A 15,464-nucleotide genomic window follows, 5' to 3' on the forward strand; every position below is an offset into this window, starting at 1 on the left:
TGTTAAGGGGAAAGTAACAACAGAAGCATCTAGGGTCCAGTGTGACATGGATCATTCAGGTCACAGTTTCCTCACATTATCTGTGATGGTGCATTTTGCAATTCTGGTACAGCTGGCCTTCTACAGAAAACTGTTTTTCCAAAGGAACTTTGGCACTTTAAGTTGACCAAATAGCAGTGCAAACTGTGGTACAGGGAACTCAGCACAAGTTCATCTTGAGAAAAGCAAGAAAACTATGTAGGGCAGAGTAAAGAAAAACAAAAACATTGCTGTGGTCATATTGCACTTTATATTAATTGCATTTTTAGCATTGACCTCTTTCATCTCAGATTGTTATTTAAGCATTGTGTACTAGGAAAGAATTCACATGTTCTGTTACTGCTGCAAGACCAAAGCACTAAAACCCACTTCCCCACATGAGCCTTTAGATATCAGAGGACCACTGGCATAAAACCACATTTCTCATGAACACTCAACCTGTGATAGAGAGGGTAGATGAGTGTAGTGGTCTCTTGTGAGTACATGTTACCGCAGAATAGCACATGCTACTGCCTTTGCCCCCAAGCTGAAGTTTTCTTATCTGCAACTGTACTTTCTCTGTCAGCAGACTGAATTAGGAATGAGGATGCCCACCTTGCTCACACAACAGCACCTTTGTAATACTGGATTGCCTGAAACAAACCCCTCCAGCTACCAGAGTGTAACAATTCAGGAGGATTCACTTTCCATTCGGCCTTCACTGCTCATCACTGAGCTCTGCAGTGTTCTCATCATCACTCATTTCATTAATTATTGTCAGTGTCACTACTTAAGCGTTAAGTAACATTCGCTTCAAAGAAAAATCTACTCCCACAAGCTTGATGATTCTTCCAGTTGATGTCTGCGAGGTGCAGGGTGCTGTGGGGAAGCTGACCCTCTGTGTTTGTGCCTTTCAGGAATGGTTCACAGTGATCGAGCACTACCATCGCACCAGTGCCACCATCAATGAGCTCATCATAGGAAACGAGTACTACTTCAGGGTCTTCGCTGAGAACATGTGTGGCCTCAGCGAGGATGCAACGATGACCAAAGAGAGTGCTTTGATTGCAAAGGATGGTTAGCTAATTATCCATTCCTTGTCAAAAGGGAAGGGGGGTGCTCAGAGGCTGGAGGGTGATCAGAGGTAAAGGCAATATCTCTAGAGCATTCAGAGGCACTCCTAGCCCCAAGACCAGGTGCCACCAACAGCTAGGGCACTTCCTACTAAGGCACTTCCTTCTTCATTTGCACACATAGTTCACAGGCATTGTTTTAATCAGAAGTGGGACTTTTTTCCCATGTTCTGTCCTATGGTCTTGGATCTCAGACTCACATCACCACTGGCAGACGTAAGCTGACAAGAGCTGGAAGAGGATTAAAGCAGCTGTTCTGTTAGAAGCTGCGGGTCACTGCCTCCCAGTGGAGACTTGGCATCAGCTGTGCAAGTGTTCCCTCCATTTCAGGCAGGATCCAACAGGAAAGCATAACTCCTGCTTCACATCTCTTGAGGGTGGGGCTGGACAAACTCTGATCCTGCAGTCAAAAATCCTGACATTTCAGAAGTTGGCAGTTTGAAATGGTACTGTAAACTTTAAAAAAACCCAACCAGACAAAAACCCCTGCCCATTTACAGAAGGGGAATTCTACAAACAAGTGGCTCACAGGAAGAAAATCAAACCAGATCACCTCAGTTTGTCTGAAAGGAAGGAATACATGACTACCATGATGCAGAGGACAGACAACCTGTACAACCCACACTGCCAGGCTGAAGAACTGCAGGTCCTCTCTTTTAGAAATAGGGTCATGAACAATGGCTATAGAAATTGATTTTCATCACACCTCATTTGCCCTTCTCATGAAGGCAAGTATCAGGCCTGAGCTGCACTGAAGTCAGTATGAGAGCTTGGATCAAGTTTCAGTGAAACAATGATGTTTGATGATACCTATGCACAGGAAGAGATGTCTGCCTGTCCAGCTGTTTTAAATGCTGGCTGAGTTTGTGGCTGAAGAAGATTTATTGATGGTAATCTCCACTGCAGAGCAGGGATAAAGTGGTAGTGAGAAAACACATTTTACTACCATGTTTTCCTTGTACAGAAACTACATCCCCTCAGGTATCTGTATTATTAGTATAGTGTTTGAAGCAGAAAGAAAAATGGATTTTCAGATACAGAGACAGTTTGTAAGTAGAAGAAACTGTGAATAAGTAGTTGTCAACAGAGTGAACAAGGCTTGTCAAAGGTAGGCATCCTGCAGTACATTGGTCATGATCTGTCCTATTCTGTAACACACAGGGAAATCAGGCAAAGACATGGAATAAACATGTGTTATTTTGTATACCACCTACACAGGAAATAAAGAGAAGCTCTCAGGCATCAACACTGTAGCATGGGCAGGGGCTGTAGTCACTTTGTAGGTGCACTTCCAGCCTCCCCTACGAGTGCAATTACTAGAGTCACCGTGCAGATCAGAACCGACTCCTCGTAGCCGTTTAAGATGCTTGGGTATTTGTCTACACGCCAACACTCTTTTTCAAAAATGTTTTATTTTCATTCCATAGGTAAAGTCTACAAATATCCAGTTTACGATGATTTTGACTTCAGTGAACGGCCGTTGTTTACTCAGCCTCTAGTCAACACCTTTGCCATAGCTGGTTACAATGCGACCTTGAACTGCAGTGTCCGGGGCAACCCCAAGGTACAGCACAGCTCCTAACAGCACTTAAAACTTGAGAGAGTTTAACCTGACAATGCAAATTATAAAACCACTTTTGCCATTTGTGTCTCTCACAAGCCAGGCTGAAGGCAAAAATACAAAAAAAGGACCTACTTATTCGTGCTATAGGGACTATAATAGTTAATCCACAAATAACTCAGTGAAAGGGCAGAACCTCAGGAAAAGGCTGGGCTATACTGGGACCCACACTGACAATAGCTGTCAAATTAATATAGCAGTAAAGGTTATTACAAAAATAAAGCCATAATTATTTTTTAAAAACTAATTATTCTTTAAGTAAGCACATTGCAGGAATACTCTGGGGATCATTTTGTTTCTCAGACCCACTGCACATTGTGTCTTGTGGTTTCTTTTGAACTGTGTCTTTTTGTGATCTATTCTCTATTGTGAGAAGCTGAACTGGCCTAGTAAAATGAGAACTCCAGAGTGTTTAAGAACATGTTTGCTGTTCACTCTTTACCTTCACAGTTTCTGACTGTGCAAATTACTGCAGAAAAACATGCTTTTCTTGTTAACTCAGAGTAATTGGGTATCAAAAGCTAGTGCTCAGATGTTTGCTATCATTGCACAGTCCTTGTTGTATTGATAGCAGGCTTAAATTTATGACTTTAACTATGTGATAGGAGCTGCATTGAAAAAAAATCGTGCTTATAAACAGATGTATGATGCAGCCCATATTTATCTTTGAGAAAAGAATTACAGTTTCCTTTCTATCACTACTGCATCTGTTTTCCATCATTTCTGGATTGTTTTAACTGAACATCACAAAGAAGTGATAAAATATTTCAGTTCACAATTTGTGCATTTGGGCTTTCTTTTTTTTTTTTTGTTTTTTTTTACCACAGCCCAAAATAACCTGGCTGAAAAACAAAGTCGTTATAATGAATGACCCAAGGTACCGAATGTTCAGCAACCAAGGTGTGTGTACCTTGGAGATCCGCAAACCCAGTCCCTATGATGGAGGCACTTACACCTGCCGAGCAGTCAATGAACTTGGAGAGGCAGAAGTGGACTGCAAACTGGAAGTAAAAGGTAAGGCCTTTAAAATATTGCAAAGGCCCTGTTTGTCTGAATTGGAGCTGAAAGTACATAAGGCAAATCCAAAAGGGAGTTCAAACAGCTTTTTTTACCTTTCTGTATTCAAATAATAACTTTGTTAAAGAAAAAAAATATATTGTTTGCTTTGTTTTATTTTTGAGGACCAACATACTATACTTATGCTATATTTCATTTTCCTCAGTGATGATTCACATCTTCAGTGATTTCAAGTGACAGAACGGTAGACTGTAACTCTCAGAGCTGTGCCTTTTACCTGAGACACTCCAGTAAAACTCAATCATTGGGCTCTCTGGGAAAACATCAAGCAAAACATCTCAGATAAGAGGCATTTCTCTGAAGCAAATGACAAGGGGAGAAGGAGAGAAAGAAGAAAGATTAGTTCAGGGCAGGATCGGTCTGCTTTAAAACTATTTATTAAACAAACCAGACATTTGCATCCAAGGAACTTTGTTCGCAAATCATAGTAAAAAGTAGTATTGTTCCCAAGGACACAAACTAGTTGATATAATTGCTGCATTTGCTTTAAGAACACAGTATACAAACCCATGGATTTTGCAAAATCCTTCTATAACTGAAGAACTATTTTTGTTTTCATTAACAGATAAATTTTATGAATTTCAGGTAGTTTAGAATATCATGAATGGCAAATGGATCTAGATCGGACTACTAATGAAGAATCTCATGACCTTTTTTTCCAGAAAATTACTTCCTAGGAAAAGATAGCGTCATATTTAGCTGGACTAATTCCCACCAAAGACTTTAGTTTCAACTGTCAAATAAGCAAAGTATTTCTGAAAAAAATTAATCTGAGGTTATAAGTAAGGAAACCTGCCTAAAGCCAGCTAATAGGAGGTGTCTAACTAAGGAATTTAGAGGGAATTTAGATTATATCAATATGGTCCTATCTATATTACTTCCATCATGCTAGTCTATAATGACAACCACATTTAATATTTGAATGGATTGTACTGTGTTTACTTCAATTTCCTTTTTTTGTATTTTCTGATATATCTTGTCCCACAGCTCAAATTTGCCAACAAGAAGACATTTCAGTAAATGTTTGGTCTATGAAGTTGAACACTTAATGTAATGAAAATATGCATAATATGTTTCTTAGTTTTTATCTTTTAAGATACTGCGTTTAAAAGATGATGTCCTTGTACCGCAAATGATTGTTTTCCTTAAGCACAAACAAACTCTCTATTTCACAGCAGGACAGAAGACCTCATCACCTGAGAAGGTTGCTTAGTCTATCTTTTTTATACTGAAAAGCCAAGTTAGGTTGTTATTTCATTGAACATTTTAAGTTCCCAAGCCCTAAGATTCTTATGCACATTTACATTCAGTTGTAGCTTTTTAGCCTTCAGCACTTTGCTTGTAGTACAGTCAAATGCTATATTTTAAATACAAGAAGATGTTTATTTATGTCCTCTGTTTTACCAAGAGGTTTTTTGCATATAATGTTCAGAAAATAATGTGTTGTTAATCTCTTACTAGCCATATAATGGGCTGCTTCCTTAACCTAAAATCCACCTTCCCTAGCTCATGGTTCAACCGATGGATTCAAGGGGAACAGGATTAACTGAATACAGCAGCTGAGGCTTAGCAAACCAGGGAAGGCTCAGGGTTTGCTCTATGCAAATATAGCAAATTACTATTAAACAGCCAGAATATAAAAACATAATTACATCTTATTTCTCTCTTCTACTGTCTTACATGTTGAATTATCATTCTTTTAAGTTTCCCAGCCTGTTTGTTCATTTAGGAGGGCTCTTCAGATGACTGCTCATCACACTGATGCAGAGCTGAGACCTGCGGATTTCTCACTCACTGGAAATGAATTGCAGTGTGTGTGTGTGTGTGTGTGTGTGTGTTTGTGTTTGTGTTTGTGTTTTCATTTGTATAGCTTTAAATTGGTTCAGCTTTATTCCAGCAAGTAACAATCAAGGTCTGGATTTGTAAGATGATGAGATAGTTGACTGTTGCCTGAATAAGACTAACAGGCTCAAGGCTGTGCTACCTATCTGGTGAATGCACAAGGTAAATGCTATTACTACAAATAGTAGGTATTACTTACTTACTAGTAAGTCGTGCTAAAGAGCTCTATGCCATGCAACAGTATATATTGTAGCAAGATATTTTTCCTTATGTTGGTCAGAATTACTTTTAGCCATCTATCTTTGACATATGGGAGATCTCAAATTTATCATGCATATATAAGCTCAGCCCCAGGAATGTTCACAGAACAGCCTAGCATTTCTGATTTTGCATAATATTTGAATAATTGACTAGATAGGAACACTCAGGCTATGAATCCTATCAGGATGCTACATATTTCTACATTTTTAGCCATTTGCTTACATTATTTTAGGTGTAAAAGCAATGACCCCTAGTCATTGCTAAATTTAATTCTCATTTCCTGAAACTTATAAGCACAACAATTGAAATAGTAAAAACTAATTCTGTCCTCAAAAGAGGTTTTGCATGTACTGATGTTATTTCAGATGGACAGTATTTCGTTCTTCAGTTTTAAGTTTTGCTGGGTGAACTTAAAGATGGCAGTTATATGAGCTGCTCTGTACAATTGCACATACAGTGGCCTTTTTTGTAAATATAAGTGTGCTGTAAAAAGTAATGTAATAAATCTTAGAGAAGAGAATAACTCTACCTCATCTATCTTGAAAGATAATGCATAAACAGAATCTCATTGCATGTTTCATACTCATCTTACTACAGAAAACAACATACATATCTTTGAGTCTGTTGAGGTAGATCCCTAAATTTGGCTCTAAATCTCACATTAGTAGCAGTAAAGAATGATTCCTTATCAGTCTCACTGAGGTCAGTGAAAAGAATTAGATAAGGTGCGATACCTCTTTTATCATGAAAAAAATGGCTTTGGAGGACTTTTATCTTAAAAGTGAAATCCAGGTTGGTGATCACTCTGGCAGGTTGGTGATAGCAAAGTTGCTGTATAAGAAATATCTTTTTAAAAGGTGTTAAGATCAACTGGGAAGAATTTCAAATGCAAATAAATACCACTATAAATATTCTAATTCTGCAGTGATCTATCATGGAGTAATTAACCCAGGAGAACCAATCTGCTTGGCGGGGAATAATCAGGTTTATAATGCGCATACTCCTCTGGACATTCCATTTCATTCCCTTCCTCTCTTTCCACATGCAAACGCATTTTCTGCATGCAAAGTGTGTATTTATTTCCTTTTTTGAATAAACTACCTAGCGTCTCATGGCATACATTGTTTATGTCACATGAGCAAAGAAGGCTAAATTAATCAAGAATATGGGTATTTAACACCAGAATTACTAAGGTTTTAGACATATTTCATAGAACTACCTGTACCTATAAAGAATTTATTTAATGACTGTGAATACCTCTGACCACTACACTTAGACCTTTCCAGGAGAATGAAGTTTGCATTTTAAAAAGCCATCTCTCAGTTAGTTTGTAGAATTATTGAAAGAACAGAAGTATCATAAAGTCCTTTGCTGCACTTAAAAGGCATTCTTTATTACAGATTAGTTTTTTGTGACAAATTAGTGCTCAGAATGATAATCCATACCTGAGCTTAACCTACTGAATTTAAGGATGAAATCTTGATTCAATTACTTACAAGCAGAAAATTTTACTTCATTTATTTTATTTCTTCTAGAACTTATTTTACATTCAAGTTCAGTGGGGTTCAGAGATTTTCCTCTTTCTATGGAAATGTGTTTTCTTGCAACCTTGCCCAAATGTCAGAATATTGACAGTGCAGTTTTAAAATTATAATGATGCTCAGAAACCAGTCTGTAGTATATTATCATCCAAACTTACAATTCCAAACCTAAAACACGTTAGGAGATCAGACTAGATAATGTTCCTGTAGCTTTGAAGTTTTAGGGTATTTTTCTTAAAAGGCTACAATAGTCACAAAGTTGAGTGCCTTTACATACACACACATACATAAATGTATATATATGGTTGTTTTATAGATTCAAAATGTTTAATTAAAAGTAAGGGCTCCTACAGAGTAAACAGCATGTTTTAAGTAATGTAAATGTGGATATATGACAAAGTACATATTCTAGTGCACAGGTATGTAATTAGTCTGTACTTGATTATTTTGCCTTACAGAGTTTCAACATATATATATATATCCTTCAGTGTTTTGTGTGTGCTTTTTTTCCCTGGTGGAAAATATTATATATATATATGTGTTAGCTTTTTTGAAGCTACATTTGGAAACTTTAATCATAAATATAGTTTGCATAATTTGGTTCCAATCTATACTTTAGACTAATTATAGGTTTTATAGTTACTTGTACATATTAATATAACTTTTACATATTAATGATAATTTTGAAGTGGAACTGGATCCCTACCTTTTACTCTTCATGTGCTTCTATTCCTACATATTTTACATGACTAAGGATTAAATTATCATCTTGACATAATTGTAATAATAATTTCACTCAACATTTTCTCTCTACTTTTGTGTTTGCAATTAAATTGTTCCTTCTCTTTCTCTCTCTCCCTTAGTAATCCCACAGTAAGGATTTTTGAATGTATATTGTCATCTAAGGTAAGCTTTCATATGGTTCTTGCATATGAAGCTTATGTCTGTTTACAGGTCATACAATGTCTGCCTAGTATGGCATGATTTTCATTATGTCACTTAATGAAAATGTTTTTTACAGTTAGTAGCATGATAATTTTAATGCACATAAATACAGATTTTTATAATAATTGCTTGTTATGGTAATTCTTCTTAGTAGTACATCCCGCTATCTTCTAATGGTACATGTTTCAATGGAATTTAACAGTGCATGAGTTAGCATGATTAATTAGCATGAATAAATACAAGTAATAAAAGAGCATTTTGCATTTACAGTAAGTTATTTTTTATAGGAATATACCTCTACCTAAACAAAATATTTATTCCACAGTTAACTTCATTTAAAAATGAATGACTCGTATCACAACATGCACTCCATGAGCTGAAAGAATGCCAAAAAGCATGCTTTTTTTTTTTTTTTTGTCTGTATTTTGCATCTACCTAAGGTTGGGAGCAAACAGTTCTACCACAATGACGGTGTTAAATGAGACGGTGCAGTCTCATAATCACTAGTAACTAATAGCACTTTAATTGGATAATCCTTGTGTTAATGAAGGGTATAAATTCTTAAAAATCCGTACGCGGGATAAATGCTGTGTGTAAGTATCAGCTCAATTGCATTTAGCTGAAGCACTCAGAGACAGTGTTATCTTCATCCTGGCAATGTACTTTTGCTTTAAAGCTTTTGGTGTGTTCCAGAAAAAGCTCAGAAGGTAAGTGCAGCTATCAGCGGGTGGTTTTCAACTTACAGAACACAATATTCGTGCGGAGTTGTAAGGGGAATTGTAGTGGTATATAGCTTTTTCTAAAGCAAATAAAGATAAAGCAAATAAAGATAAAGCAAATAAAAATAAAGCAAATAAAGACACCCTTTGTCTGGAGAAGGGGCAGATTCTAAAGTTTTTAGCAAAATATATATCTTTCCCTGTTTCTTCCAAATATCATTTGGAAATCATGAAATTCATATCAATTAACTTAACAGGAATACTCATGTGTTTAGTTTCTGTGACTTTATTTCAGTGACATGGGGCATCCACAACCTCTCTGGGCAATTTGTGTCACTGCCTCAACACCCTCACAGTCAAAAATTTCTTCTTTGTATCTAATCTAAACCCACCCTTTTTCAGTTTGAAGCCATCACCCCTTGCCTTATCACTACATGCCCTTGTGAAAAGTCCCTCTCCATCTCTCTTGTAAGTTCCTTTTAGGCACTGGAAAGCGCTCTAAGGTCTCCCTGGAGCCTTATCTTTTCCAGGCTGAACAATCTCAACAAAAAGCGAAATTCAAAGGTGAATCTAAAAGCAAACCCAAAATGATTCTTCAGACTTTCCCAGCAGATGAAAGTTTCAACTTTCCTCATCTCTCTCTGGAGGCTAAAGGCACCTATATCTAAAATCCTGGCTTTTTTCCATACGATTCTTTCACATACATCATCCCAATTGTTATTTTCAAACAGCATGGTAAATATTTTGCTAAGTACATATAAACCATTGTAAGACCCAAAACTAGAATAAGTTGAGTATCTCTGCATGTTTTCCACAATTCATCACAGTCAGGTGTTTTCTATATTGTTCCCCCTGCACTGACTTCCATCTCTGGCCCTACTCCACCCAGCCCGATGGAAAGCCAAGAGAGTCATTTGAAGTGAAGCTTATCATAGACTATTGCATGGGATGAGATAAATGACTGAATATATGATATCCTAGAAATGAAATTCACCCTGTGCAAGAGGACAGGAAACGCCTGTATAGCACCCACTAAATAATGGTTAAGTCTCATGCTGGACTTTTGAACAGGGTTGAATTTTACCACATCTCAAAGTGTGCAATAAAGACTGACTAAAACTTGTCATTTAAGCCAGAAAATAAAGGTACCAAAGCTGTTGCTCCAGGGACCTTCAACCTGAAGATTATCTTTTTTTCTTGTTTGTAGGTGGGCTTTCGTTCTTCAGACTATTGATGGATGGAGTGCCTCCGCATATCATTCATTCGTATATGCGTGAAGTACAGGCAGACAAAACTGAAGCCAAGTGAGAGTCCGTCCACAGTGTTTCCTCCCACTGCACTGGAAGTTGGTAGCAGAGTAACAGCATTTGAGTTCTTGCAATCACAGAAAAAAATGTGCGGTTGGAGATTTTGTTATTTTTTTGCCCCCCCCCCTTTTTTTTTTTTGTTTTCTTTAATTGTTCTTTTGTTTTCCCTATCTGCTCTTACTGAAAAGAAAGAATACGCATGGATTGCTTTGGGGTTGAAATGAAATGAACTGAAGACAACACACATTTTGTAATGTTCAGCTTTATTTTCTGTTTGATATTGTGTTCTGTTTTTTAATGAGGAAAGAGGAGAAACTGTGTAATAAACATGAGGAGGCAGTTGGAGTCTGTACCCGCTGGCACAAAGCATATCTTTCTCAGACTGGAAGTACATGGATTAGTCAGTAGCTGTGCAATAAGACCCTTGGAATACATACCTCTTTGATAATGTGTCTGATTCACCTGAGAATTGTTTAACACGATATGGTTTTACTATAATGTAACTAATACGTATGTACTTAATGATCATTTAAGCTGAACATATCTTCCTATAGAAGTTTTGATTTCCTAAATCCAACCCATCAGTCTCTCAACTTAACTGAAATTGTTTTATTTAATGTACAATAAATATGAAGTGTTTAAGATCTACTAAGTTCTTGTTTACTATTTTTATGGGTTTTCTTCCTGTCTCCTCTTACATATACACATTTAAATATTTTAAATGTTATAAATACCAACCACAATGCCTTTCATCATTGTGAATCCACCCCCTTTCCTCAGCAATTCGTGGAGCTCTTTTAGGTATTGTATCTGAACAGGGACTCAGACCAGAGCCCTAGTGAGTTCACTGTGCAAGGCAAAAGTGCCTGAGACGGGGCAAAAGAGCTGCATTACTTCTCCAACTCTGGCATCATTAACTTCTGAGTATTTTAGGAGTGGGGGTGATTATTCCCAAGTCTCCAGCAAACTCTGAAGTACGTGAGACACAAGGTCACACATATTTTGGCCAGGTTGTCAATTCCCTATTGCCCTGTCGTTTATTTACCAGTTCTCACTCTGGCTATGCAGACAGGGCAGGTTATGTGCTTACTGGCTAATGATTGATCTCCAATTACAGTTTAGAAAGATAAAGGTCTACTTAGACCAGTAGTACATTACAAGATGTTTATTTGATGTTAGTGCATTTTCAAGCATTCAGCAGTCAGTAATTATGCAATAATAAAGAATGTGTTACTATGAACTGCCACGGCTGAACTGGTGTTTTTGCAGTTTAATTAGCTCTTCTTACACTCTGGGGATCTGGATGCATTTTCTTGTGTTGTTCTGTGAATTTTACTTACTCACTTCTCTCCGTCCTTTCTATCTTTGTGATTCCTTCAGTAGTGCTATCTGTACAGGGAAGCATTCTGCATTTCCAGCAATCCTGGAGAACCACCCCCCCACCCCTGCATTTCACCCTGCTCCTGACAAAATCAATACCCTCCTACACATTCATTCACGCCTACACATGAAAGAAAGCAACACATCTAGTAAGACAAGATATAAATAAAGGATTAACAATTTCTGTTTATTCTGTATATCACCAGTGAATTGGGACTCCATCTATTTTGAAGCACAGAAGGCTGCAGGAGTGGGTCAGTTTGAATAAATGCCATGGAGGTTTAAGCATTTAAGCACATGGCCCTCATTTAAGGTAGTACCAGCCTGTTATAGTCAGCCCAAAAAGCTACAGTTATTGTGAGTTTGTGCTTGTCAGTACACCAAAAATGATGCACACAACCATCTCCACTTTGTACACAATGATGTTTACAGCTCCAAGTTTTTGTCTATCTGCCTCCTCCGTCTTCATAAACACACACATAATAACGTGGAAGCCAGCATAAACCTCAGCTCCTGTAGGCCCTCTGACGATGGAATCAGCTGCTCTAATTTCTACCAGATGCCAGCAGTGTTAAACGACAAGCTGAACTAAGCTACTTTTCCCCATGTGAACGCAAGTGTTATACTCAGATGCCCTCAGTTCCTCCCCAGTTGCGTTTCCCAGCATTTGCCATTGGCCATCCCTCGGGCTGGAGATACAGCACACCAGCAGGAAGTGCTGGGTATCGAGCCGTGGGTGGAACTGAGATGAGTGGGCATTAGTGTGCTATAAATTCATGGTCTCACCAACCACGCTGAGCAGCCAAGGCTCTGGATTAAAGATTAATTGACTTTGACAGGAATGACTGAATGGGGTGGGACAGGAAAGGGACTTCCAGTCGATCTAAAACAGGCTGCAGAGCCTTATACAGAGAGAATAAGAAAAGGTAAACTTTTGATTTATGACAATTTGTTTAATGGGATTCTCCAGGGATGATGTTTGATAGATGAAATAGTGACCAAACCCACAGAGTTCAGAAAATGCTAATGAAATCTGTAGCTAATACCAGCTTAGGAGAATGAAGATGTGCCAAAGACAACAAGTACAGGCAAAATAACTTATGGTGAAATAGAAGCAGCAGAATATCATGCTGTAAAAGATATGGCACAATGCTCTGAAGAATAAATTTCTCCAAAGTCATGTGGAATTTTCAGGTAATTAGTGAACCTGAAAGAGACACAGGAGTAACAGAGGACAGCAAATAAAACCTGGTCATATGAGATAAAGTAGCAAAACACAAAAGCTAAGGAAGCAGTGAAACTAGCAGTAGTTTTGTGCATCAGGTTGTGCTCCCTGATGCCTCATAATATGTGAAACCAGTTTAAGTCTTCAGCTAGATGCATTATTCATATCACCTGTTTGCTACGTACTGTCTCCATCAACCAGTATGTGCTGAGGTTATAGTTCAGCAGAATCTTTAATCGGATTTTTCTTTTCTGCACACTTTCCTGCATCTAGTAAGAATTCAGTATTTTTGAAAGCTCTGCCTTAGTGTACATAAGCCGGGGAACATTAATCCTTGGACTAAGAAGGCAGACCCAAACATGTAAACACACATAGATATATACACACACACACAAAGATGAATCAAGGTTAATTTTAAAAAAGTGGGTTATTTTTAAGGAAGTCAGAGGAAAATATTTTGTCTTCCTTTAACTTGCTCTCCTTGCCCATGGAAGGGCATTTGGCATATAAATGTTATAGTTGTATAAACACAGATCCATTCTTGAATTGCTGTATGGGGAGCTTGATACAGGCACTGTAGTTACCCAGTTGCACTGCAAGATTGTGGCTACTGTCAGCACACTTTTCCCTCACCAAAAACAATCTCAGAAATACAGGAAGGGAAGGAGTAAAAAACCACATGTAATCTTGTAAAGCTTATTTAAACTGGGATATGCCATTTATAAGGAGGTCTTTATGGAGAGTCAGAAATTTTTAAAAATATTCCTCTTATAAAAAAATGTTTCAAGCTTCCTGAACTTCTTTATGAGGGGAAAAAGAAAAGTATAATATTGCTACCTTTTACAGAGCATTGTGAAAGGACTCTTACTTTATGAAAATCTTTTGTTGCATTTTGAGATTCTGGAGCAAAAGGCATTCTATTTTAAGCACAGAGTAGTTACTGTCACTTGATTTTCATGTCCTGCTTTCCTGACTGACAAGTGAAGCTGCTGCTTTGCTGAAGCAGAGTATTTGGAAGCAAAACGTGTCCTGAATACTGAGGAAGTAGTGAAAGTCTAAACACATTGGACCTTAAATCTATGTGCTCTTGTTCTGTACTTAGTTTCTGAATATTTTTTAAATTAAAACAAACCCTTCTCCAAGCCCAGTGACTAATTCAGTAGGGAATCTGTTTCTTCCTCTACTCATGGTTTTTTATGCCACTTACTTTCCCCTCCACTTTTTTCCCTAGTTTCTCTTCTTTAACTCTTGGTATCGCAAAGAGCTTGAGCAACATCTCCATAAATACCAGTACCATTATATTCATTGGTGACAGTAATGCACAGGGTACTGAAAGAAACAGAGTTTTACATTCTTCTCAGTGATCCCAGTGGACTGGGGATCTCTCTGGTTGTAAATTTGTCACATTTCCCTTTAGCCATTCTCTAGTTGGCTGTTACCTCTTCTTTTGCTAGCAGTTCCTCTCTTCTATGTTTTGGCCTCTAATGACAATTGCTGTACCATACTGTACCATACTGTTTTTTAGTGATCTGTATATTAAATCAGGTGATGAATGACATAGCACTTGGAACGTGCATACTGCCTCATGGGATTTTGAAACCACCCTTTAGCCTGACTCTTGCAGTAAAGAAACCTACTCAAAAACATATTAACTTTATCAGTTGAAGTGAATCAGCTCCCTTTGAATAACAGGAAGTGGCTTTGTCTGGCCAGAAAGCTGCACCTTCTGGCTCATAATGGAGTAATTTAAAAAAGAATTCCAAACTAAGATGTCATTTGGGTTTATAATACTCATTGCAGGATGCATTTTACACTTGCTACTTCATCTTTCACACAGCTCACCTTTCCTCAGCCTCCCTCAGAAACCACACACCCTTGTAGAGATTCAGGGATACATCTAAAATTCTTCACATGACCAATTTAAATAATTTGATGTGCCACTACTGAAGAAGTGCATTTGTTTTGAAGCGCTTTCTCTATGCAGGCCAAGGAGGTAAATTAAGTCCTGTGCTAACACCGTGTCCAGGTGTCCCACAATATGTTAAGACCAGAACTCCCCAGGCAAACCACGCTCCAGTCTCCTCTGGGTGGTGGAGGGACCCTTGGCTGACAGAGTGGGGTCACCTCCCTGCAGGCCCTGTCCTGCTGGCTGCAGGGAGGTCACCTGCTGCCCTTATACTTTACTCCAGCAAAAATCCTTGCCGGCCACCTTCTGCGTGCCCCCGCTGTGGCCATCATCTGCACCATGAAACGCGTGAAAGTAAAATAAGCTGAATGAGGAAAATCACAGGGGAGAGGGGGATTGGACCCACGCTGCCCGCATCCAGGAGGGGTGAGAGGTGGGAGCATCACCCCGGGGACCAGCACGGCCCGTGACTGCCCACGGCCCGGGGGA

At 38.3% G+C, this 15,464-nt stretch overlaps 1 protein-coding gene across 1 annotated transcript in view; it reads left to right on the forward strand.

Annotated features, from left to right (window-relative positions):
- MYBPC1 (myosin binding protein C, slow type) overlaps positions 1-11,116 on the forward strand; it is a 90,565-nt gene extending 79,449 nt beyond the window's left edge. Inside the window, exons 27-30 of the mRNA XM_029963491.1 lie at positions 936-1,095; positions 2,579-2,715; positions 3,600-3,786; positions 10,365-11,116. Coding sequence (XP_029819351.1) covers positions 936-1,095; positions 2,579-2,715; positions 3,600-3,786; positions 10,365-10,465 — 585 coding nt within the window. The 3' untranslated portion in view covers positions 10,466-11,116. The remainder of the gene's footprint in view (positions 1-935; positions 1,096-2,578; positions 2,716-3,599; positions 3,787-10,364) is intronic.
- Positions 11,117-15,464: the final 4,348 nt, after the last annotated feature.

The sequence above is a fragment of the Manacus vitellinus genome, unplaced genomic scaffold (genome assembly GCF_001715985.3).
Source record: "Manacus vitellinus isolate BGI_N305 unplaced genomic scaffold, ASM171598v3 scaffold_5_pilon, whole genome shotgun sequence".
Lineage (NCBI taxonomy): Eukaryota > Metazoa > Chordata > Aves > Passeriformes > Pipridae > Manacus > Manacus vitellinus.